Raw genomic sequence first — 25,305 nt, forward strand, 5'->3', positions numbered from 1 at the left:
ATCTTAATTCAGATGCATGAATTATCTTCCTGCAAAGAACAAAGAGATTAATGAAAACTGTTCTTTCAGAACCTCTCTGATTTAATACCTGCTTATATTCTGCAGCATATCTTGCTCTCATTAAACTGTATACACATTGGTTCTTTTTTTTCCTATTTTTTAATACTTTTATTGAAAATCTTACATGTATGACTAAAAGTCATGGACGATATCTTTCAGTTCCATTACAAAATCTGTCATATATATATATATATGCCTATATATATATATTTCATACAACTAGAAGCAAATCTACTGAATTATGAAACAATGATTGTCTATTAACATGTAACTCAAATTAAGAATGTTGTAGATGATTAAAATTATTCTTCTTTTCTGTTGGAGCTGAAGGCCACTTTCACATAATTAATTGATAATGCTGGGCTGCAAAATTTAAAGAGCCTTAATGATAATTTCCCATCCCCCAGCCTCACATCACTCATATATTAAGATTTCAGTACAAGGATCCTTCTCTCAGAAAGAAGTACTTTTAGAGTGAGCATCATTCTCTGTGGAGCACCTTCTGTTCACAAACACAATTCTGTAAACAATGCAGTGTACCTCAGGAATTGCAGGCAGGTCAAGTCATTTCCAGTTAGGTACAAGCAAAAAATTTGCAGGAACAGATTCTAATTTAGGAACTCATCTACATTATATCTAAAACAAAAAAAAAAATCTGAAATAATACCTAAACCCACTATTTTACTTGAATATATGTCCTATTATCTAGTAATAAATCATGAAAGATGAAGTATAAATATTGTCGGAATCATAAAAAAGTTGTCTTATTCTAAGAAATCCTACTTCAAAATCATACAGTATATTAACCAATAATAGTTGTCCTTCTGTTTTGGCACTCCTGAACCAGCATAGAAATTATGTGTAGTGAGTTAACACCTTGGGGAAATAATAGTTATGTGCAGTAGGATCTAAAGATGACCTCTAAGTTAATAGTTTTACATTGTTTAACATAAGAAAGAAATAGAAAAATCTTTTACTGTGATTCATCAGCAGCAAAAGAGAAGGGAAGAAGAAGAGTGAGGTGTTTACAGTCTTTGAAGCATATAGCATGTTTAACCTTGAAAGTTGAATCTTGCATTAAGACACTCCCAGCTACCTCTGCAGTCTTCTTTCAAAAAATTCAATGTACAAATATCTTCTTTAAATGTCTCAGACTTTGTAATGGCTCAGAAGAACAACTGCACATCCTTGGAGCTGCTCTCCTTTCTGTGGCATGAATAGTGGGTGGCCTTGTTTACTGTAATTTTTCCACTTCCATGCTTCATTTCCTACATTTATCTGAGACTGGAGAAAAATCAGCATGTTCTGACAAGTCTAAAACCATGAGGCAGTAAAATGGACCTGAATTTAGTGGAGATTGGAGTTCCAAAATAAATATAACACTTTATGTCAAACAATAATAAAAAAGGATAAATTCTCCTGTACAAATCAGAAGAGAGAATAAAAAATAGCAAATAGATAGCAACACCTTTTCTATACCTATATGGGCATCACAAAACTTCCCATCCATAGGACTATACCTCCATATTTATAGTTTTATGTGAATTTTAAACTACTTTGTAAGTTGACAATACATTGTTGGAATTTCTTAGTACAAACAATAATTTCTTGAAAACAACCCAGAAAATTACAGAAATTTCTGATTAAATAGCTCAGAAGAAAAACAAAAAATATTTCCTGGGCTTTTGTTTGTTTTCATCAGTCCTTCTGCTTTTGTTCTAGTAAGCTGTATGCACAGAGTAAAGAAAATTTGCTAAAAAAACCCTTGCCTGTGTAAATACAATGTACTGTAATATTGTATTGAGTTATATATTTGAAAATTTGTTTCTTCTTAAAACAGGGACTCTGTATTCTCAATATAGCAATACTGTGAAGGCATCTACAGATGCCAGCTCACTGAGGTGACTGTGTAACATACTCTTGAAAGTGAGTTGCCTCTGCAGGTATTTCAGGGTTGCTATCTATTTGAACGTGGCTGAGCATTTCATTTTATCAAAAATGCCACCAAATGCTCATATTCTGTGTGGTCAGTGCAGTCCCTAGGACAAGTCTAATGAAGATATGTTCCACCAAGGCAAAAACAAAAAAAAACCAAAACCAACCTAAAATTTAAAAAATGGGAAAATATTTACAACTTTCCTCAGTCTTTTAGGTTGAGTTTTCTGTTTTAAGATTCTTCAGTGCATTTTCAGAGAAAGGTTCCAAGGCTAGGAGTATAAGCATTCTGGTCCAGTCCCATACATATCTGCAAGCCTTTTAAAACGAGGGCCCCAGTCACTGAGGTAATCATAGTTCTGGTCAGAGTTTGAGCTGATGGAATCTAAAGAACTGAGCGACTCCGCCACCGAGCCGTTCCCCTCAAATGCGTACGTCTGCAGGGAGTCGTAGGGCGGCGCGCAGGGGTCCACGTCAGCTTCTTTTAGTCTTTCCCAGATAAATTCCCTAAAAATGACATTATCTGGGATACTTTTAAAAGTCGGTCTGCTCAAGAACTGAATCTCAGGTGTCACGTCCCTTCTGGTCTTGGTGTCTCGCATGATGTTGAGGTTCCTCAAGGCAGCCATGTCAAAAGCCTCTGTGTCTTCCTCTCCGCCACCCTCATCATCGTACCGGACAATGTTTTCTCTGATATCTCTCTCTTCATCAAAAATGAGGGGCTCTTTTTTCCGTCGCCTCATGGTGACAATCAGCAAGACAAGAACTGGAACAAAGAAAAGCTAGAGTTTTAGCAGTGCCAAAGTTTTCTCATATTTTTTCTAATGTAGGAAGTACCCATTAATTTTTCCAAAAAAACCCCAAGGAATTTATACAGTTAGATGCAAGAAATTTGTGCAGTTAGATGTAAAACCTAGCAGATTATGAAATAGCTTTTAAACTATAAGCTTTTTAGACCCTAAGAATCTATTTTCCAAATCATTCAGGATTAGCGTCTTCATTTCTAATTCTAACATCCTATATTGTCTGCTAAGCATAAATTTTAGTTCAGTCTGACTATGAAAATCTCACAGCCAAGAAATTATAATAATTAAAAAAAAAACAAAAAGCTTTTCCTGAACTCTTAAATGCCCAAGTGATAAAAGCACATTCATAAATTGACAGAATAATATTACAAAACATAGTTTGCAAAGTGATGGCATTAAAATGTATGATCAATATGTGCTAAATAAAAATAAAGTTTAAAAATTTTATGTTGGAGAACATCGAATTTTTAAGCAATGTATAAAATAAGACTGTCTTAGTTCATGGAACAAAACCACTTCTGTATAAGATCTCACTTTCCTGAAAAGTGCAAAGTGCTGCACTTGAGATTTATGCCTTACATCTAATGAAAACTGCTATGGCTACAGTTTACTAGATGAACCAGTAAATTGGTTCAGTAAATTGGTTATTCAATTTTAACCCTTAAATTTTCTTTCAGCTTGAAAGCTAATACTAAACTGCAGTGGCAGCCAGAAGCACTGAAAGAAACTAGCTCAAGTCTCCTCTTGTTCTAATGCAGTTTTGGTAGAGAAACATCACTGGTGACATACAAAATATGGAACAAATACTGTGAATATTGCATCCATCTGTGGGACATGATGGAGTGTGAATCATCCTCCTAGAAAATAATTAATACTATACTGTAGCATCTGGATAACATTTGCTGAGTTAATGACACTCCTAGGAAATCACAGGCATCACTATGACTGAAAAAATAACATTACGTTGAAAAGTGTCATTCCACATTTAATTAATCTCTTCTGATTTTATGATTATTTTTAATGTTAAGATTATGTGGTTATATGCATCCATAACATTTTCAATCTTTACTTAACAATGCCAATTAAATGCTGTAGAAACATATGGAAAAGCAAAATCTAAAAGGTGATAGAGATAAAATTAAGCTTGAGGCTCCCTAGGCAGTCTCAAAAGTGGCCTCCACAAATTGCATGATGTGAGACTACCATTCTTGAAAGCCTTTTCATGGAGTGATCTTAAAATGAGTATCAATTAAGTCATTGTGAGAAATTACTTAATATTAGGACCACTTGGCTAGAATAAACCAGTAAATTGTACATGCAAGAAAGCTGTGTATGTCTACAGATGTTATGGTACTAATTGGAATTGGTTAAAGCCAGAGATGCCTTTCTGCACTATTTTTATTTCCCTTTGGAGCCACACATGTCTAAAAATAAAGCTGCAACTATATATTTTTTCCCCTAAAATTTTTGACAAATATATTAGGCAACAATTCTTTCCTCTTTTCTCAGCAGCTACCAAATGCATATCGAATAATCCATCTACTAATAGCTATCTCATGACTATATTACTACATAATCAACATCACCCTCTCACATTTTTTGCCCCTGGCATCTACCTGATTCATCCTCCATGTATTGAATTCAGAAGCCATCAGTTTGGGGCATTTTCCTTTGGACAATATTTACATAAGCAGTTTAACAATATGAAATGTTGACCTTTAAAGTGACATTTGTGAAATTTCAAAACATTCTGATATTTGTATAATAAGCTGTAAATTATACGGCGGAGAACATAAAATTGTCATTAGATACAATTGCACTCCACTTTTAATGTTTTCCCTTATTGTAAAAGATATTTTAAAGTGAAATTACTTTGCTGACAGTACAAATAGATATTTCAAACAAGATTTCTATTGACATAACTCCTTAATTACTGTTTTTAACATTTATTGACACATTTTTATTGTCATATAAGTAAGCAGCTAATAATTTACTCAATGAATGTATTTTTACTCTACTGTCCCTCTTAACATACTTCATGTTGAAAGTTAAAGACATGCTAATAAGTGTAAAAGAGGAAACTTAGTAGGAAGGTCTGCCTAAAGGTACAATAAAAATCAAGATACAGTGAATGTTTTATATAGTGTTCCTTCTATCTCTCACACTTGCTTGAAGCCAAGAAAAATATGGAGTCTTTCTAAAGGTTAAATATTTTAGCATTTAGATAACTTTATAAGATTATTAATTTCTAACCTTTCCAGCAGCCATGAACAATAAAGTTTAACCTCTAAATGAACAAAGCTTTAGCTGCATTGCAGGAGCTGCAGAAATGAATACAAGCCCTAAACAATTTTCACTGCTGTTTAAATCAAATGCAAATTGTTTCGAAGTTTTTTTCATTTCTCATTAAGTAACGGTGGGCTTTTATTTCCTACATTTATGACAAAAGCAGACATTAAGTCAGTAATTAGGGACCGTCTGAACTTCTAAAAACCTAATTTCATGATTGTTAGAAAAGAAATAATACAGTGGAAAACCTTCAGGCACAAATGAGGGCACTAGATTGGCTCCATACAGATACATCCAACTCATACTAAGGAGATGAAATGACAATACAGATTTTGTATGTGATGTAACAAATAAAAAAGTCAATTGATATTTTAATCTGCTAATTATAAAGTCTTAATAACCAGAATTAACAAAGACTGATTTAAACTAACCTTTTAATTCTTCTGATTTACCTAAATTTTTAGAAATATTGATTTCCTTTAATAGGTACAGTAGCCAAGCAAAAAATAAAAAATTGTTTGTCTTTATAATAGCTGTGGTAATGCACAGTTTTATCCTTGTATCTAGTATACATTAAATGTTTGAGGTTTCAGTACACCCAAATCAGTCTTTAAAAAAACACCTTCGAATGCAAGAGTGTATTTTTGCTTTGCCACTTTTCAGTGTGCTTTCTGGAATTACCATGAAATTTCCATTTCGGTATGACCTGGTAATAAGTCAGGTTTAGTTCACCCGCACATATTTCTCTGGTTTAGTATTAATTTTTCCTTTTGTACTCAAGGCAACTGCAGCATAATTGTAAGGAAGCCATAAAAGTCGTGAGAGGCCCTGAGGGGGAAGACTGCATGCAGAGCTATACGGAAAGGCACAGAGCTAAATCACAAACATTACCATGATTTGTATACACTACACCCCTAAGCCAGGAATTTACTATAGCAATAAGCCACATCAGCTGCGAGCAGATCTGCACACTGGTTTGTGCCTTAGGTGTGTCATGATTCATAAAGCTGATGATTGGAGATCCCCAGCCATCCAAGCAGAACACTAATAACCTATTTAGTTATACCTTGCAGTTGCCAGTACAGTCAGATATGGTTTGGGGATTACAGAGGCCAAGACTCAGGAAACTTGAATTTAATTCCCACTTAACAAACTTCACCTATACCTGTTGTTTAATCAGTTTGGACTGATATTTGCAAAGTGACTGTGACCTTTAAATGCCCATACTGAGTGACCCTAATCAACTCCCTAACTTTCAGAAAACAGCTGCTGCATTTCATATTCAACCACTTTCTGGAAGTGTTGCTTTGGGTACCCCTAGTTAAATGTTTTCCCCCAGTTACACATTTATCACTTTTAAAACTGCAAGGCCAAACCCTACACATATTACATAGTCACTTTCTGTACATGTTGTACTTATTAAGAGAATAGGATTCTTATCACTAGAACTGCTTGTTCTTGTTTACAAATCACAGCTTTGTGTTCTGATTTAATTTGGGTATTTTGATAATGATAACAAATTTGATGCCTTTCAACTGTAAAAAAATGATTCAAAGCTGTATTTTCAAATTTTATTATTGTATTACCCTTGTGAACTCTAGTGCCACACCAATAGGAAACTTTCTTCAGTCTTCCTAAGAAAATAGGTGACAATAATAGATTACATTCAGAAGTATAAAAGACTATAATTATGAAAAAGTATTGTGATAATATAGCTTTCCATACAAAGAAAACACTTAACTTCTCAAATGTGATTAGGTTATCTACAGGTGAATATTCTGTTTGTGTGATTTTATGTAAACATTTTATGCTAAACAGTTGTTGCAAAAACAGTTATTGTTTCTAGAAGATGCTAACTGAAAAACAAATTGTCTTGAATTAAATTACTGTATAATTTTCAGAAAAAGTTAAAAAAAATTCTACATGCTTGCCTCAAAATTATGTGTAGTCCAAATTGAATCAAACTACCATTTTTGTATGCTTTTTATGATTTTTTTTCTTTCTGCAAAACTTAGCCTTACTGCATAATTGGAAAGCTGTTTTGAGTAATTAAAAAATGCTGGAATTTTCTTGTGAAATAAAATTTAAAATTTGAACTCCATCAGTCAGTATGAAGATAGAGATTTTGGTTTTAAATGTTTTTAGCTTTTAAAAAATATTTTAGTTTGAAAAATTAGCCTATATCGTGTTATATGCAATTATTGTAAAAAGAGTGTAATTTAATAACGTTCTTTCTTCCTTCTTAGAGTCAGTGAAAACATTGGGCTTATCTAAAATTGGTTACTTGCTTAAGTAAAAGTAGTAACACTAAGAAATCCCACTGAGACATTCCAGGTCTTGGTAAAGACAAATGGTTATGTATGAGCCATAGGGAGATATGGTGCAAGATCAAAACGTTTATCGTACTATAAGAAAGTAAGACCTGGTTGAGAGTTTAGGACCCTGGTGCCAGAAAGCATGTAGTCATTCCATCTATGCAAATTTCATGCTTTCTCTGCTTTACAACTGGCACCCACATTAGGATGACATTGATTAATGTGACTGCATTTGTACTGCGTGTTAATCTTGGATTAGGAAAAGATATTGATCCAGTAGACTGTATTCTCTTTTCACTGATAAAGTCTTACACAAAATGTGCATCCCTTGTTCCAGTCCTGGAACCATTTGCCAGCAGCTGAAGCCTGTTTTTTATGCTATTCTAGTAGATCTTCAGCATTTTTCTCAGGGAATTCAAAGAGCAAAAGTAAATTCCTAGCAATACCACCATGCAGCTGGTCCCAGAAAAAATATTCTAGGAGCAAATGAGAGAAGAAGAAAATCTCTGGGACCAGACAAGCTGCTGGGTTTCATTGGGCATCAGGGATGCTTAGGTACCTCTTCTTTATGGACACTGGCATTCTGCTAAAACGGGAGGCAGTACCCAAATGCAGTACTCAAAGCCAGAGTTATCGTGCAAACACAGCCTAACCTGTTCCTGCAGCTTTGAACTGTACTCAAAAGGAACAGTTTAGACTGGAAGGGATGGTGGCACATACAAACGTCTTTTTAGATAAACAATGTTGATGCCTTCAGACAGATGACTTTGGAAAACGAAAGTCTTTGACAAATAAAATCAGTGATGTGGTGGTAATATGGAAACTTTTTTTACCAAACCCTTGTTCAGAATAACTGGAAAAAAAGCTCATTTGTTGGTTTATTTGTTGTATTTGACCCCTGGTGTACCGAGTAGAATAAGCAAGTTATTTGGTGCCAACATGCTTTGTCTCCACTCAATGGTCTTCTTGAAATCCTACTGCTTCTATTTAAGAAAAGTGTATGACCGGACCAAGCTGCATGGTATCTAAAGCAGTTTCCTATGTAATCTTCAGAAACCAGCTTTTCATGTATAACACAAATGGTGAGATTTACTTTTTGGATCAAATGAATTGCTATGGTTACAGGACTTTTATTCCTAAGTATATTGGACTTGAAGTTTAAAGCGGGTGTTTTTTCACTGATAGTAATGCCAGTTGATATAAGAGAATATTTTTATGTCTTTTTGAACTCTAACATTTACCTTCATGTCCAAATAAAGTTCATTTGTGTACATAAATTGGCTAGAAATGCTACTAGAAAAATGGTATTTAAAAATGTTCATTAAAACTTCTGGCATTCTGGCAATAATTCTCTTCCATTTCTTAAACTTAGGCCTAACCATGTGTTGAGTGAGAATAAAGTCTTATGGTGTTAGATTTTTTTATGTCACATAGATGGAAAACTTTAGAAATGCCACCTCCTCTATATATATATATATATATATATATATATATATATATATATATATATAGCTACTGAGTAAGTTGGTTGCAGAGGTAGTGATTTTTATTACTCTGTAAAAAAAGTATGCAACAGGTTTTTCATTTTGGACTGCTTTAGAAACATTTTTGCAGAAGGAACTTTTCTTTCTAATAGTTTCCAGTGACATGAAGCAAAGTGTGAAAGGAGACATATCTGTACATGGTAGAAATACTGCCATGGACAGAAGTTTGGACACAAGTCTCTTGTTTTGACCTATGCAAATTACTTTGATAACAATGGCAGATAAAACACCACTGCGATTATACCAACATAAGAAGATTGTGGTCTTCTCCCTTTCCTTAGACCGGTATGTACAGACAGGGAATAGAAAAATCTCTTAATTGATAGGAAAACTGATGAAAATTCTTTTGTGCTGAACCGGGTACCCTGTTAACATAGGAATTTTCAGACAGAACCCAAAACTTCACTTTTGCTCAACTTATTCTTCATCTTTATTTCTTTATTTGACCCTTTATTTTCCCATATACTGCTTAATGACTAGGTATTACATGAGAAATGCTAGGCAAACTAGGATGTTAACACTCTTCCCCGCTTTTCTACTGCCTTTTATCTAGTTGCAGTTTCCCTTCTCAACATAAAATCTAGCTGTGCTACCATTTGCAGGAGTGAGAAAAGATCACTCTGCAAATGATGCCAATAAATTATGATTCTCATAAGTAAATTGCATCTGTTTTATTTTCTGAATATCTTTTGTTCTCTGCAAATCAGTAAATGTTTAAAAACAGTTATGCCTGTGGAAAAGGGACACACTGATACTGGTTAATGGTGAGTATGCCAAACCAGATGCTTCCATAAACTGTACTGTCTATTTCTTAAATATTGCATTTGATGCATGCCAAACTTTTTTTTCTTTTACTGTAATTTCTTACATCTGTCTGGAGGCAATTCGATATAGAAACAAATAATCTAAAATGATAATCCCAATATAAAGGGTTTTTTGTGCTAATGATACAAAATGCTGTTCTTTCTTGAATACTATCTGTGCCTGTCCACAGAAATCAGGGTGGAGGGGAATGTTGAAGTTTATATGCATGTATCTTTTGCCATGATGCATTGAAGGGAAAAGAAGGGTAAGAGAAAGAAGACATACCTAGCAGTGTCAAGACACAAGCCAATATTGCTATCAGGGCTCCAGTGCTGAGTCCTGCAGGCAAGATGTATGCTTCTGCATTGCATGTCTGAGCAATACCATCTGCATCACAGTCACAGACCCTGATGGTGAGAGTATTAGTGCTACTAAGTGAAGGTGATCCACTGTCCACTATGAATATTGGCAAGTAGAAAACAGACTGTTCCTGTCTTCGAAACCCATTCCTTTTGGTTAATACTGTCGCAGTATTATCTAGATAAAGGGATAAAAAGACAAATTATAAAATATGTGACTTTTCTGAAACACAAGCTTATAAATACTATAGCATTCTACTTAAAGACTTTATAAAAACATTAAAATTATTTCAACAAGTTTACCTTTCCCAGTCATATACTTTTGAAGCTGCAGAGGTAAGATCAACTGAGAAATCACATACAACTAAACAAGAAGATTTTTAATTTCAACAAAAGAATATTTCAAAAATGCAAAGGTCCATTTCTTTTTAGGTAAGCTCACATTTTCACAACCTGGACTGATAGGTGAAGATGAGATAAATGTAAAAAGAAATAAATTACCCTTCAGTGATCAGATTAGGTATCTAAATACATGTTTCCAGTTAATTTACAAGCATCTATTTCAACTATTTACAGCTATAGATATCATAATTATGGAAGCAATGACCATATTAATAAGAGAATAGGTTCTGAAGATCAATGAAATATTTTTCAAATGCAAAAAGTTCCCATCCATGCACAAACAAGGTAATTGTGCATGCAACAAAGAAATGCTGTTGTTCTCAGACTCTTCTGAGATTCAAGATGGCTATTATAATCAGACTAAAATGTATAGATTGACCGTGGTCTGAGTTGTGTGATTAAAAAGCCCATGTGTTCAAGAAGATATGTGCAAAACTCACTGTGTACTCACTGAGTTACATCTCCCAGCATGTATAGAAATGCTAATTCAGTCTATCTATCTATCTATCTATCTATCTATCTATCTATCTATCTATCTCTCTATCTATCTACTTACCTATCTATCCATAGACAGACATGTTGGTAGTCAGCAAAGTTATCTTATTGTGTCATCTATTATGATCTATCTGGCAAAATATGCAAACACCTCTTGATATAACATCACATGAGAGATGCATAAAATTAACCAATGTTGAATGAGGCAGCTGCTGCTGGGTCTTGTACCTCCACTGATTTTACAGACATTACAAAAGTCTAGTATTACTTTTATTAAGTTATAAATTCTTAGGAAAGAGTGTCTCTTCATTAACTACGTTACAGTTTTCATAATGTCAGATTTCTGAACAGTCCTATTCTAATGCACTTTTATTATTTTGACTCTGTTACTGTTAGAATCTTCAGTTTTACACTGCAAGCTGTTCATATGAAGAAAATCAAGCATTTCATTAACTACATGTAAGGTAAGGCAAGGAAGATCTGCATGAAAGAATTTTATTAGGTCACACATTACACTTACTGAATATTATTCAAAGTGTGCCTGTACAAACAGCGTCCTTCAGTGTCCATATGTTTGTTTTTCTTGTTTTACTAATAGGATGACTTTGTAGCTCTGGCTAAGTACTGATCCATAAAAGAGCAGTGCAAGAGCAATGCCCTGTCTATTTAGTTCTGTTTGCTACAGCTAATAGCTAAACAGCCTGACACGTGCCTAGCTGCTGTACTGTGCAGTGCAACTAATGAGGGCAGTAATTAGAGTGTGTTCTCAGATATTTTAACTAACAGAAATGGGATGTCAGCGTGAGTCTTTGAGGAAACAGTCATAAGAAGTCTGTGTAAATATTATAGGCAGCTTTCTTTATCAAAAGCATTCTTCAAAAGGGGACATACTTAGTTACTGAAAAGATGTGTTTTTTCTAAACCAAATAAAAACCCCACAAATCCCAAAAGATCTCCATCTATTGTGCACTCATTTTTTATGCCCTGAGTTATATTAATAAGACATGAATTCCTGGACATTTCTCAGTAACTGCCCCAAGGTAAAATATAATTTAGATAAAAACCCATAAATACATGCAAAAAATGTGAAGAGTGACTGATAGGAAAAAAAAAAAAAAAAAAAGTAAAGATTTAGATTTGATGCTGCTCTGCTTGGCTCAAGGCTTTAAATGATTCAAGCAACAGCTTAATTCCTTTGACAAATAGTCTACAGATAAAATTATTTGGCAGGCTGATTGTAGTTTATTTCTTTACCACAACAGAAGTTTATGTAGGTCATAGAAAGCATGCTGCATTGAAAATGGAAGGCGCTATTGATGAATGTTTACCAAATAAAGTTTTCTTACCTTTGTTGTCCTGCAATGTAAAATTGTGGTTATTTGCTGCCTCTGCTGTTAAACTGAAGGAGAACTGATGGCCATTTGGTGGGTCATCCTTATCAATTGCACTAATTTTTTGGATCACCTGTTTTGAGATACATCAGGGTTTCATTGAAGCATATGTACATGTACATTACATAACCCCTCTGTTACCTACCAAAATATCAACCCTCCCTCAAGTTCTAATCATCTTGAATTTTGGTTTTCTAATCTCTCAAGCATGTAGAGACTGTTAATGTGTGACTCAACTCTTTACCTGTACCAAATTTATTGGCCAAAGCAATGATCTGCAGGCTCTGGGAGAAAGGTCCTGTCATTTGCCAGAGCTTGGAGTAATAAACTACATAGCAGTGGAAGAAGTGTTTCTTCTGGATGGTTTTTAGTGTAGTTCTCAGTGGCTATAATCAATGCTGTAAACCTTCACAAGGGAACTGTGATGTTTCTGAGCATTCAAATGCATGTATTTTTTTTTAATATAATGGAAAACAGAAAGGTACCTTATATTATTATTGTTTTCTCAAATTTCATTACTAATAGTTTTTTTAATTAATTTTCTAAAATTCTATCAAAATCTACCTCTAAAGAAATTACCACTACTTAAAATCCACAACAATTGGAAACTCCAGCTTTCTGGCCTAGTTCTGATCAGAGCACAGGGAAAACAGAAAGGTACAACAATAAGAGCATGCATAGTCTGTGTTTCTCATGAACACAATCATAGTGGGTTTTTGTCAGAATTTAAATTATGAGGTGATTTTGAAATGTGCAATAAACATCTACCACAGGAAGGACAATACACTGGGAGAGGAACAAAAGCACAAAGTCTTCCTGAAAATGTGCAGGATCTTTGCAGGTGCAACATCTACAAATTTTCTGGAAGTGGGAGGAGAGACTGAGAAAGTATAGGTATTTTGTGAGGTCTTCCAAAGTAGAGGGGAAAAGGCCAAAAATGAGGGACACAAAGCAATATATTTAGTTAAGTCTCGGACTACTTGGAAGTTATTTGTGTAGTTGAAAATATAGGAATAAAAAATAGGAATATATTCCCATTGTGAAACTGTGTCCATACTTCCTAGGCAGATTAAAAGTGTGTACTCATTTTCAGAATGGTGGACATTTAGTCTCAGAATGACCTTTGTGTTACTGCTTCCCACTTCTCACAAAAATTAGGAGAAAGTATGTGTTCTCAGTATTATTCAAAATTAGGTGAATTAAGTAAAATTTATCAGTTATACAAAAGAAAGCCAGAGATTTTAACACAACTTTCAACTAATATTTTTTATACCTGGATCTTTCCTACTGTTTGCTTGTACTGTTCATCAGAGCCTCATTCTTACTGTTGTAAGAGGATTTTTCTTAAATCTGGAAGGCTTTCATAAGGAATGGCTGATTATCTGGTAAAAAAAACCATAAAACCTATCAAGACATACCTGACCCGGCTGAGCATTTTCACAGACAGTTGTCTCATACTCCATGGCAAACTCAGGGGCATTGTCATTGATGTCAAGGATTGTGATGGCTACATAGCCTCTCCCAATCTGCGCTGGATTCTCTACAGGAAAAAGTCCAATAAAACAATTAAGAGGAGATCCTTGCAAGTTATTCTGAAGGTCATTATCTTTTTTATTTGCATTCTTCTTTTGGATATGCATGTCAAATCAATTATAATCCCTCCCTCAAATACAAAGGAAGCTCTTGTCTTGATCTTCTGGACCAACATTTATGTACTCCAGCTGCTTCAATTAATCTAAGATTTTACTCTCAGGATAAACTGGAAATCACTAATCACAGCACTGAATCAAATCACATGGAAGGATAAAAGCAAGATGATGTAAAATCATCACCAAGCTAGCCAGAACATCACTATTCATATGGAGAATAGCACCATTATTAGAGGTTAAACTTTTTTTTTCCTGAACTTTAGATGGATCCATCTATTCAGAAGTCAAAACCAGAATTTTATCAGTTATGTATAAGAGAAAAGAAGAGAAGGCTGCATTCTAAAGCAAATCTCAAAGTATTTAAAGTGTATACACACTAAGTATTTCAATACTGTCATTAGCATTTTGAACACCTTAAATATGAATCACATCCTAAACTGGTACACATCTCTAGCTAAACTATGAGTATGTTCATTGTCCAATGTCATACTTTAACCTTAAACAATAATTATATTTTGGACTAAGCATAGGGACATCAGTGAGTGCAATACTTATTTTGCTTCTCTTTCAGAGCAGGCAAAAGAGTTGTTATAATCCTTTTTCAGCAAAAATTATTATATTAATGTTACAGCAGGACAAAATAAAAAACTACACAAAATTTCAAACATTTTTTTTTTTTTTATAATGTATTGCAGCCTCCTTTTAATAAATATTTTAAGCATCCAAATGTCAATTACAAGGTGAGAGTTTTTTGGCTGTTTTTTATATCACATGTGAAATGCCAGGGAAGCAAGCCTTTTTGACACCAAATTTCTCCTCTGCAGACATAAATATGAATTAAAGCAGTACAAGTTTTTACTTCTGCTCCTAGACCTTCATTCATTTCAGGTATGCCCCTTGTCTACCTCATCAGTTTTGCTACCACCCAGGAAATATTTTGTTTTCTGTTTTGTGGTTTTAGACCAAAATACTACTTGTGATAGTAGAAGATAGATTCATAGAGACACTAAATGATAAATCTTAACTTTCAGGTTGAATGCGATATTGAGCACGCTGAAATCAAGAAGTGATGATTTTTGCAATAGCAAGCCAGAGAACTGATAAGTTTTTATTATCACAGCTCAACAGAGTAGTAATAAAGATGAAATTTGAAGATATAAATTCTTCAAATATAAAAGTACTTTACAAAATGTATTCAAAGGAGAACAAGTTTATGTTTGAACCTGCATTAGAGGAATTCTTGTATTGATTTGAAACATTACATTTTTTTAACACGTTTTATCTTACACCAGAAAAAGATACCAAATTCAAAATAACTTCTACAGTGGTATCTTAGAGTCAGGAAAATGAAACCACATTAGCATTCGCATCTCCTTTTCTTTACAGCTTTTACGAATGCTGTGGCTGACCAACAGCAATCAACTGTGAGCACCCTCACTGAGATGGGGTAACCACTCTCCCCTATCTTCCATATCACCTTTCCTGTAATGACACTTACTGTGAGACTGCTGACTGAACATATTTCATCTTCCTTTGTATTTGTCTTTCAGAAGACAAAAGAATACACAAGGTGTGAACCAAATGAAAGAGGAAACACCTAAACTGTTGTATTTTTATACTTTGATCATATAGATTTCTTTTGCATTAAGCAATATGTTATTTTTATCTGCCACAGTTTGCAGCTGCCAGAAATTCTCTTAGTGAAGCTCATCAAAACCAAGCCTGAAGCTTTACACACAAACTGTCGATAAAAATCTTTCTATGAATACTTACGACTTTCCATGGCCAAAACTGTGATATTATGAACAGCATTAGTTTCCCTGTCCAAAGATTTGGCAGTTGTAATGACTCCACTGTTGGCATCAATATTGAAATACCTCTCCAGATCCGTGTTTCGATCTATCGAATACCTAGGTAAAGGATGAAAGAAACTTTTTATTTATGCTCATTTAATGCTTGTAAAAATATTTCGCTGATTTCTTATTAGGAGAAAAGCACTTCCACTGTTTCCTTAGTTTGAACATTGCTCAGTCCAGTTTCCCTGGGGCATTGAGAGAAGCAAGGGCACTTGCAAAGGTGAGAGAATTACACAGTGACTTGTGCTGAAAGTGGCAGGCCACACTCTCAAGGTGTCATCTCAAGTGAGGTTACAGGTATGCCTCTGTCTTTTCTTTCTTCCTCTATGCTGTAAAAAAAACTCAGGAATTAATCAAATAGCATCCTCCTGAGAGCCAGCTAAGGAGAAGATGAGATGGAATTTGCTACAAGGCTGTACCAGCCGGGCACTGATCCCATGGGGCTGGCAGTCTGAGCACAGAGCTTTCTATCACCAGCACAAGAACCCCTGAGTCACCCAGAGCTGCAGGGGAAGAGTGAAAAAGGGAAGATGATGCAGCCTTGGGTCAAGGGATTGCATGTCATCACTGTCAGCTCACAGTACTTTACTGTCATTAAACAAACACAGGCTCATGCCCTGAACTCTTTGGTTTAACACATCTTTACCTCCCAATTTGTTTTAGGAAGGGGAGCTCCTTAGGAGCTCCTTAGCAAACTGAAAATAGCATAAGAGAAAAGGTCAAAACAGCTGTGGGTGATATTCTTATATCCCTTTTGAGAGTAAGGGACAGCTCATTAGGCAGATTTAGATTTACAACTGGAGTATTTTTGACATTAGATTTATAAATGGGTCAGATTCTTGCACTCTCATTTAGGTCGAGTATGTACTCCAGAGCACTTCCCTACACTCAGGATGGATTAAAATGTCTGGACCAGATCAAGTGTGATCATTGCAATTACTGACACACTGATGATATATTAGATTATTGATATAATATAAAACAAATTCTTTGAACAACATGGAAAGAAAGAATTATGCAAGACAATTAAAAAATGTGACTTCCTAGACACAATGATCTTATGAAACTAATTTTTTTGTTCTATGTCCTAATATACATCTTCTTTACTGCTTTACTGTGTTTTTATTTTTGCCTCCTAACTGTATAATCTAAGTGAAGAGCCTTGTTACATAATTAGAATTGTTTACCTGTATTATGTCACAGTGAGAGAGAGAATAATGAGTTGTAGCAACAACAGCAATAGCAGTTTTTGTGGATTACTGCTTTCCCTCTTTCACTTTCTCTTTTCTTTTTTCATTTTGTCTTAACTGTAGGCCATTTTTCACTTTATTTCTTGCCAGCACTGTTGTTTATTTGGTCAGCAGTGTTCTACAGCTGCTTTGAGGCTGGCAAGTTTCCCCATGCGACCATACCTGTCACCTCTGCTATGTAGTCAATCTTGGCAGGCCTCACAGCTGAGATTCAATCTCCTGCCAGATTTCCCTTAGAAATCCTTAGATTTCCCAGTTATTAAGGCTGTCATTATGCAACTTGAAGAGTCAAAGGAGAAGGAGGAGAAAGAGAAGGAAAAGGAGGAGATGGAGAGGTGAGAAATACAAAAAGGAAGAAAGCAGTAAACGAGGGAGATAAGGAGGGAGACAGGGAAGGAGGGCAGAAAAGCAAACAAGTTATATAAATTGGATGATCTCCTTATGAAACAAGGAGAAAAAGAATTCTATGCATAGGAAGCAGTTTCCCTTATTTATAAGATTTGTATCCATACTCAAATTCTAAAAAAAATATTTTAAATATATTTAATCCTTTAATTCCTCACAGCCATAGTACTTGAAAATCTTTCAGCTACAGGGGTTTTAAATCCTTTATTTAAGATAGTTCAAACATCAGTAGTTCTCTGGTTCTTATGAGATATCCTCTTATTTTCAAAACATTTATTATTTTCCCTAGTCCTTGGTATTGTCAAGGTTCTGTGTCTGATCTTGTAATTTCAACATTTTCTGAGTTGTAACAAATCTAGATTTTAATCAGTATAAATATAATCCAATGTTTGGAAGTTGGAATACTTATTTATAGATTAATAGTTTAAACTCCTTAAACAGATCACGAAAAGTTTTATACATTAATCCTCCTTAACACATTCCAATTTTAGGTGAATCTGTCTCTGATGTATCAGAGCATATGTAGAACAGCTTTAAATTATATTATCTTTCAGTACCTTTGACCATGTACATAGCAGGTTCACAAGCACACCGATAAATCCTCACTACTTTTCTTTTTTCCTCTTCCTCAAATTCCAAGAAACTTTGAAGCAGAAAGAATCTTCAAGGTATTAGAGGGTGATATTATTATTTTTTATGCTGGAATTGTAAAAATTAACCAGATCAAGGCCAATAAAGTCATCTTTATGTTTACAAAGGAGTCTAAGGATTCTGAGCATGGCCTACATTAATGGAACTGTGTTTAAGCCTATTCTAAATGTTTCTGGTAACCAGATATTATACACCAGATGCTAACATTAGTGCCAGAAAATACTGACACAGCAAAGATAAATTTCACAAGTGCCAAACATTCATCTAGGACTTGTTTATACATGATAGGAATCATCTACTTTGAATAAGTTGCAAATATATAATGAAACAGATAGAACACTTGCATCACCTCTAGGAGTGAAACATATGCTTTAATTTTGCAAAAGATCTCTGCTTTAGAAATTTCACTTGATTCCCAAGTTCATTTTCAATGCATGAAAGGAAAGACTTAACATTACGAAAACAAATACCCACAATGATCTTTTGTATGTATGCCCTAAGTGAGCAATAAAAACAAATGAAACAGTACTAACTTTTAATTGTGTAGGAGTTCCTCCCCCTGCAGGTGTTTAAATTCACAGAGTTTCTAAGTTATAACCATTACTCTCTAGATCCTTTGCATGCTCCTTTGAGAATGAATATTACTATTCTGCGTAAGAAAAATAACAAGTAGCTCATTACTGGTGTAGCTAAGGTGGTGAGTCTTTGCCCTTGAGCTCTGATCTTAGATACAGGCAAGCATAAGATTGATAATTTGTGTTCTCCTATGGTTTCTCAATGATGTTGGACATTATATTGTGGAAGACTTGCAGGTTTTTCAGACACTGATGACAAAGGAAGAGGGCCTTGACAGTATATGAATTTCTACTGATCATATCTCTTCACATTCAAATGGAAGATATTTGGCTGCAGCAAAATTTACAAAACCAAAAGCCTCTAACCACCCTGAGTAGAACAGGATGCATCTCATCCTGTCCACTTTCCTCATGTAAAAAGTTTTTATGAATGTTTCCAATTTATGTCATATTACATTCTCATTCCTAGTGCACACAGACTATGAATCATTATTCAAGCATATGTGTATAATATAGATATGATTTTTTTATCCTGGTCGATAACTTGCTATAGATAATAATAGACTCTTCCTAAGCTTAGAGAGTAATAAATATGAGCAATTTTTCAGGTGATTTCTTCCCTTTGGGATTCTGAAGCGATATCTTCTCTTTGTTTCACAGAGATTTCAACTTTTTGTTTTCAGAGATTCTGTAGTTCAGGTTATAAAACTTATGCAAATTCATAGAACATCTGAATCTCCCTCTGCAAAGGAATAAAGCTTATTAACGACTTGCAGTGTAACCAAATCCCCTCCCACCACAAGATGAACAATTTCAATGCAAAGGTTGAATAAATAATTAGGAACTCTTGCAATTACCTGACAGGACTGTTTGAGGCATCGGGATCATGGGCTGCTACAGTTCCAATGATTGTGCCAACCTTTGCTGCTTCGGACACCACCATGGAGTACAGACGGGAGGTAAACACAGGTGGCTCATCAACGTCCTCTACAATTATCTTCACTGTTGTCATATCACTGAAGGGCCCCAGACTCAGGAAACGAGGGTCAACATGCATATTGGCTGCTTCTATCCTCAAGGTATAGCTTGTCTTAGCTTCAAAATCCAGCTCCTACACAGGAAAAAAAATTATTTGGAAAATGTATCATTCAGTGATGTTGACGCAAAACTGTTTTGCTTAAAAATTTCAGTAAGTATAAAATGAAAATACCTTTGCCATTTGTATGCAACCATCACTTTTGATGACAGACCATAGTTCATGGTTAATTTTTCAGCTTTCTCAGTTTCTCAAAAAACTATTTGCAGTGTCTCACTAGTGAATATTCCGCAATGACTTAAGTGATAAAGATAGTTCTACCTTGTGAGTGAAACAAATTTATAAGATAATTGCAAAAAATTCTGTAACTTCTGTGAGGACAAGATTATCACTGATTATTTCACTATTGTGAATTAATAATTATTTTTGTTGTATTAATATTTTATCTAAGCTTATGGCAAATAACATGTGACATACTACCCAGATATAAGAAGTTAGTGTAATCTTTACAGGTTACTTACAGGTAACCTCATTCATAAAATTGTAAGTGAGATTCTTTTCTGTCTTGAATTTCTTTTGAATTTATTGTGTTTTGTATAGTATTTGGATTGAATAAACAATATTTTCTCCAATATGTTATAAATTTGAGTAGAAAATGTGGCAATGACCTAAATTACACTGCTTATATCACAATATTTTGTACTGAGATGAAGTGTGGAGATTGCTTTTGTTTGTTTTGCTTATTAAGCAAAATACATGTAATTTTTATACCTTCCTTCTGTTTTAATTTTCTTCAATGGAAGTTTCTTTTCAAATAAATACTGCATTAGAATCAAAAACTACCCCCCATAAAAATGAGACATCTGTGATCTGAGGATATTCAGATTCTTCAGAAAGAAGAAAATTTTATTTGAGAAAAGAATAATTTTAGCACAGAGGCCATTACTGAAAGAAAACATCAAGTTAATATTAGAACATTTTACCCTCTATCTATAGTCTTAGTTTGACAGCTTGCACCAAACAACCAACTAAATATTCCTTTGTAATTCCAAATTTAATCATTGTAAACCAGCAGCAAAATACCGAAGCACTTCTAAAGCTACAGTCTGGTTACTCAACTATGTCTTCAAACTATAATTCCAAGTGTATAAAACAGATTAAAAATGTTTTTCTGCAGTTCTGCTACTGAATACATCACAGGGATCTGAGATGTGCTTGCAAATTAATTCTCCAGCATCTGCAAAACATTCCAGTATTCGCTCAGAGGAGCAGCAGAGGTGAAACACGCATCTGTTGACCTACAAGGGCCTAAGTTCTCCATCTAGTTACAGTCGGATAAATCCCAAATGAGCATCTTAAAGTCGGTGATTATGTTGATGCGATAATGCAGCTGCAAACCGTCTAGAGTCAAACATGAAAAATGAACTGCAGCACATCACACTCAGAAAGGCACTGAACTTTTACAAACTCTGTGTGGCAGCAAAAGGCTTCTCCAAATAGGAATACTTGTGATCCTCATATTATGCAAACACTTCTTGCACTGAATCAAAGCTGCAGTATCCACAGCTCTTTGAAAACAGATATGCTGAAATAGAAAGTTTGTCTGGGTACTGCTCCCTGTACTGGATAAAACTGGTCAGCATTCATTAATAAAGCATGTATAATAGTTTTTTTATTTTCACTTTGGTTTTATATTTAAAGGACAATACATGTGTTATAAAACGACCTCATAGCCATAATGCAAATGCAACGTGATGTTGGAATGATGAAAATGCCTCAGAAACTTCATTCTGTGGTGATAACAACTAGGCAAGTGATATGATCAGATGAGCAGCAAGGTTAAAGAGTGGACAAACTCTTAAGACATCTTAAGGCATTACATTATCTAATAAAATCAAACTAATTAAAAATTATGACCTGAAAAACAGCATAATAAATAAAGAAATGATAATCCAAAAAATGTGAAAGGCAAAAGGCTAACATTTGTTGAATTAAAAAAAAAACCAAAAAACCCCAAAAAAACTCACTAAAACCAAAACTCCCCCTCAAAAAACAAAAGCACTGACCCTTTCATAAGCAGTATATTTTAAATCAGAACATACAAAAGTATGTAGTGGAGAAAAGAAAGCTAATTTATCCTCATGGTATCTGCTGAAATTGGGTGATTGTGATTACAGTGATACCTAATCAAACACAGGAAAATTTGTCATGAGGTTGCAGAAAAGATAGCTTCTTCTGACATACTAATGTCAACAGCACAGTCCTTCAAAGTAAAAAGAATTATGAAATTTCTGATTTAATAGACAAAATTTGTACCATATATGTAATTGGAAAAATTATATAAATTTTAGTTTTGTTTTAATAGACTAGTACAACAAAAAATAAATACTCTTGAAATTAATTTTAAGACACTCACATATCTCTATATTGATTAAAGAAAACTACTTTAGATCTTTATTAACTGAAATCATAAAGAAGCCTATTTTCATATGAATTTTTGTTATGAAGGAGTGTTAGGCTAGTAGGGAATTCACCAAAAATACACACTCATGAGTAAAGTATTTCCTCATAGAAAAGGATGAAAAACTAACAGTGGTGTAGATATGTATTCTAAACAGTCTTACTAAGTGTATGTTCAACCTTCTCTAACATAGCTATGTACATCTGAGAAAACTACCATATGGTCCTCAGTGTGATTGTAGTGAAATTCTTCCACGAAAGCTATCAGCTGGTGATGCCTGCTTTTCACCAGTCACTCTCGACTAAGGGAATCTCAGTAACTGAAAGAAGTAAACATCTGCTCTTAGCAACATGAATCCCTCTGTAGGATTCCCTCAGATATATTCTGGTGCCCAATGCTGCTGGCAGCATTCAAGATAGATAAAGATCCTTGGTAATGAAAAATAAAGAAATATTTTTTTTTTTAAATTGAATCTATGTGCATACAGAGTGGAGATGGTGTTTAGAAGAGGGTAATTATGGATGGACAAATGCATTTTACAGTAATCTGTGAATCATATTGCAGTGGCAATAATGTTATTTCCAGTTCTTTCTAGCAGAGCCTGTCTTCTGTGGGGTGTGACAATGTCTACAAAAGCTACAGTCAACATCTTCAATCTGTTGCTCTGAGATATACAACCTCGGGTCCTATGGGGAATACAGAGGTATCAATCAGAGTTTGAGGCAGAATATAATCTGAGAAAAGCAAACAAAATATCTAAGATATAATTAATGTGCAAGAGCTCTTAACCTGGCATAAATATTTTAACATTTTTTAGATAACATAATGAAGAAATTGCATGCCACACACACCCATGAGAGACAGAGAAAGTGACCTGAAAAGATTTTTTTTGTTATTTCTTCTTATCTAATTATCATTGGTGTCTATTATACAGACATTATTTATATGGCTTTTGGATCATGCCTTCATTATTTTCTGCTATAACAAAAGCACAAGATTTCAGTGATGGAACACCAACTTAAGAGACTGCAAATTACTACAGCAATGGTGAAGGTTAAATGGACAACATATACTTCAGTCCTTCAGTACAGTGAATAGAGCTTAACAACTTCATTAATATCTGTGCATTAGTCTTATCTGATTAGATCCCTTGCAGGATCCATATCTTTCCTTTTGTGAGGTCTGTCTCTTTTTTTCTTCTTTTCCTTTTAAAGAGTAAGAATTTTATCCTCTCTGAAGGAAAACAAGTCTTCTATTTTAGAGAGGCTGAATATCAAGTTATAACTCACAGAAAGCCCATTTTTATAATACTAACTTTTATTGCATGCTAACTTTGTAATAATGTACTTTTCAGAGGTGAAAATCCCATTTTTAAGCCCAGTTGAGGTTTTATATTGAAAACTGCAGTACATCAAACAAATGCACACAATCTCTCAAAGGAACCAGGGAAGCTTCAAGCTCTTACATTGTAAACTCTGATATAGAATTGAAAGAAAAATTTCTAGCTAAAAAAAAAATAAAAGAAATATTAACAGTAATGGAAAGATAGCTTTTCACTCAAAAGCTTATGCATAAACCCTCTCCTTTCCCCTCCCCCATTTTGTAATTGCCAATATTGCTTGTAGAATGAACTCAGGTTTTAAAAGAATCTCTTAGCAGTCAATTTCTGTGAGAAAGTATGCTACAACAATATTTTTCCCTTTAACATGCCTACCAGTTAATGATATTGTGTTGGGGCTGTGTACTGAGGGCAGAAATGAAGGCAAAGTGAGCAAGAACTCTGCCTTGGGAAATCTTAATGCTTGTCACTTTCTGCAATAAGACACTGCAACCCTCACTCTGCAGAATATTTAGGGGTCTTCGGTCTTTTTCCCCCCCTCCCTTTAATCCACTAAAATCTCTCCATAGAGTTCCAAATGGCTTGAATCACATCTCATAACATTTCAAAAAGTCACATATGGTACATAAATATACCTTGCAGGCTTTTTTAATATTAAATTACCATAACTACCTTACCAAATATTTGATAAAAGTGTAGATGGATACAGAGCATCATATTTTTATCTTTAGATATTTTGCTACTAAACTATTCATATTACTGAAGTGTAATTTGAGCCTGCTACTTGGTGGATAAAGTGAGATCTGTACTTAAATGATGCTTTTTTTAGTACACTATTTCTAGGAATAGTGCTTTGGAACCCACAAGAAATAAGGCTTTGTGTATCTACTTTGCTTAGAAAGCAAAGGCAAGACTCCATTCATGTGTATTGCAATTTGATTGTCAAAAATCAACATGAATTCACTTCAAAATTGTACATAGCTTAGCATGGATACTTCAGAATCTGTTGTATGAATTGACTGAATCATCATTTGCTTCCATAAATGTTTCTTCAATTCTAAGATTTCTACTGCAGAGGAAAATCTGACACATTTTTTCAAACTCCAATATATGCAGAAAAATTATGCTTTTTCTCCAAACACCCTCACGACTGTGAAATTGAGTTATGCAAATGATCAGAGTCCTTACTAGCAGAGCATTGATAGCAGTATGCAAATTACAAATGAAACCACAGGAAGGAATTGATCATACTCTACAGATGGAGAACTGAGTCACAGTGTGAACGAAGAAAAAAATTTGAGATACTTCTAAGAAATATAAATGCTTGATTCCATTTCATAAACTCTACAACTCTAATTTTTCTGAAAAGATCGCATAAGATGGATGTTTTCCTAAACCCAGCGTAGAGGCAACTTACACATCTAGTTTAGTTTTACTTTGAAATTGGCAGCCCATAGCTTTGACCTGTGCACTCTTCACTGAGTTAAAAACTGGCCAGGCTCAGAGAGTTGGTAGTGACTGGAGTTACCTTCAGTTGCCATCCAATCACTGGTGTTCCCCAGGGCTCAGCGTTCAGTCCAATCCTGTTGAATATCTATAAATAATTTGGATAGGGGGATTGAGTGCACCTCAGTAAGTTACAGACAACACCAAGCTGGGTGGGAGCCTTGATCTGCTGGAGGG

At 34.5% G+C, this 25,305-nt stretch overlaps 1 protein-coding gene across 1 annotated transcript in view; it reads right to left on the minus strand.

Moving 5' to 3' along the window:
- Nucleotides 1–295: 295 nt before the first annotated feature.
- CDH7 (cadherin 7) overlaps nucleotides 296–25,305 on the minus strand; it is an 82,727-nt gene continuing 57,717 nt past the window's right edge. Inside the window, exons 7-12 of the mRNA XM_059479158.1 lie at nucleotides 19,644–19,897; nucleotides 15,823–15,959; nucleotides 13,819–13,940; nucleotides 12,356–12,473; nucleotides 10,039–10,290; nucleotides 296–2,761 (exon numbers count right to left, since the gene is read on the minus strand). Of these exons, the coding sequence (XP_059335141.1) occupies nucleotides 2,268–2,761; nucleotides 10,039–10,290; nucleotides 12,356–12,473; nucleotides 13,819–13,940; nucleotides 15,823–15,959; nucleotides 19,644–19,897 (1,377 nt within the window). The 3' untranslated portion in view covers nucleotides 296–2,267. The remainder of the gene's footprint in view (nucleotides 2,762–10,038; nucleotides 10,291–12,355; nucleotides 12,474–13,818; nucleotides 13,941–15,822; nucleotides 15,960–19,643; nucleotides 19,898–25,305) is intronic.

This window comes from Ammospiza nelsoni, chromosome 1 (genome assembly GCF_027579445.1).
Source record: "Ammospiza nelsoni isolate bAmmNel1 chromosome 1, bAmmNel1.pri, whole genome shotgun sequence".
Taxonomy (NCBI): Eukaryota; Metazoa; Chordata; class Aves; order Passeriformes; family Passerellidae; genus Ammospiza; species Ammospiza nelsoni.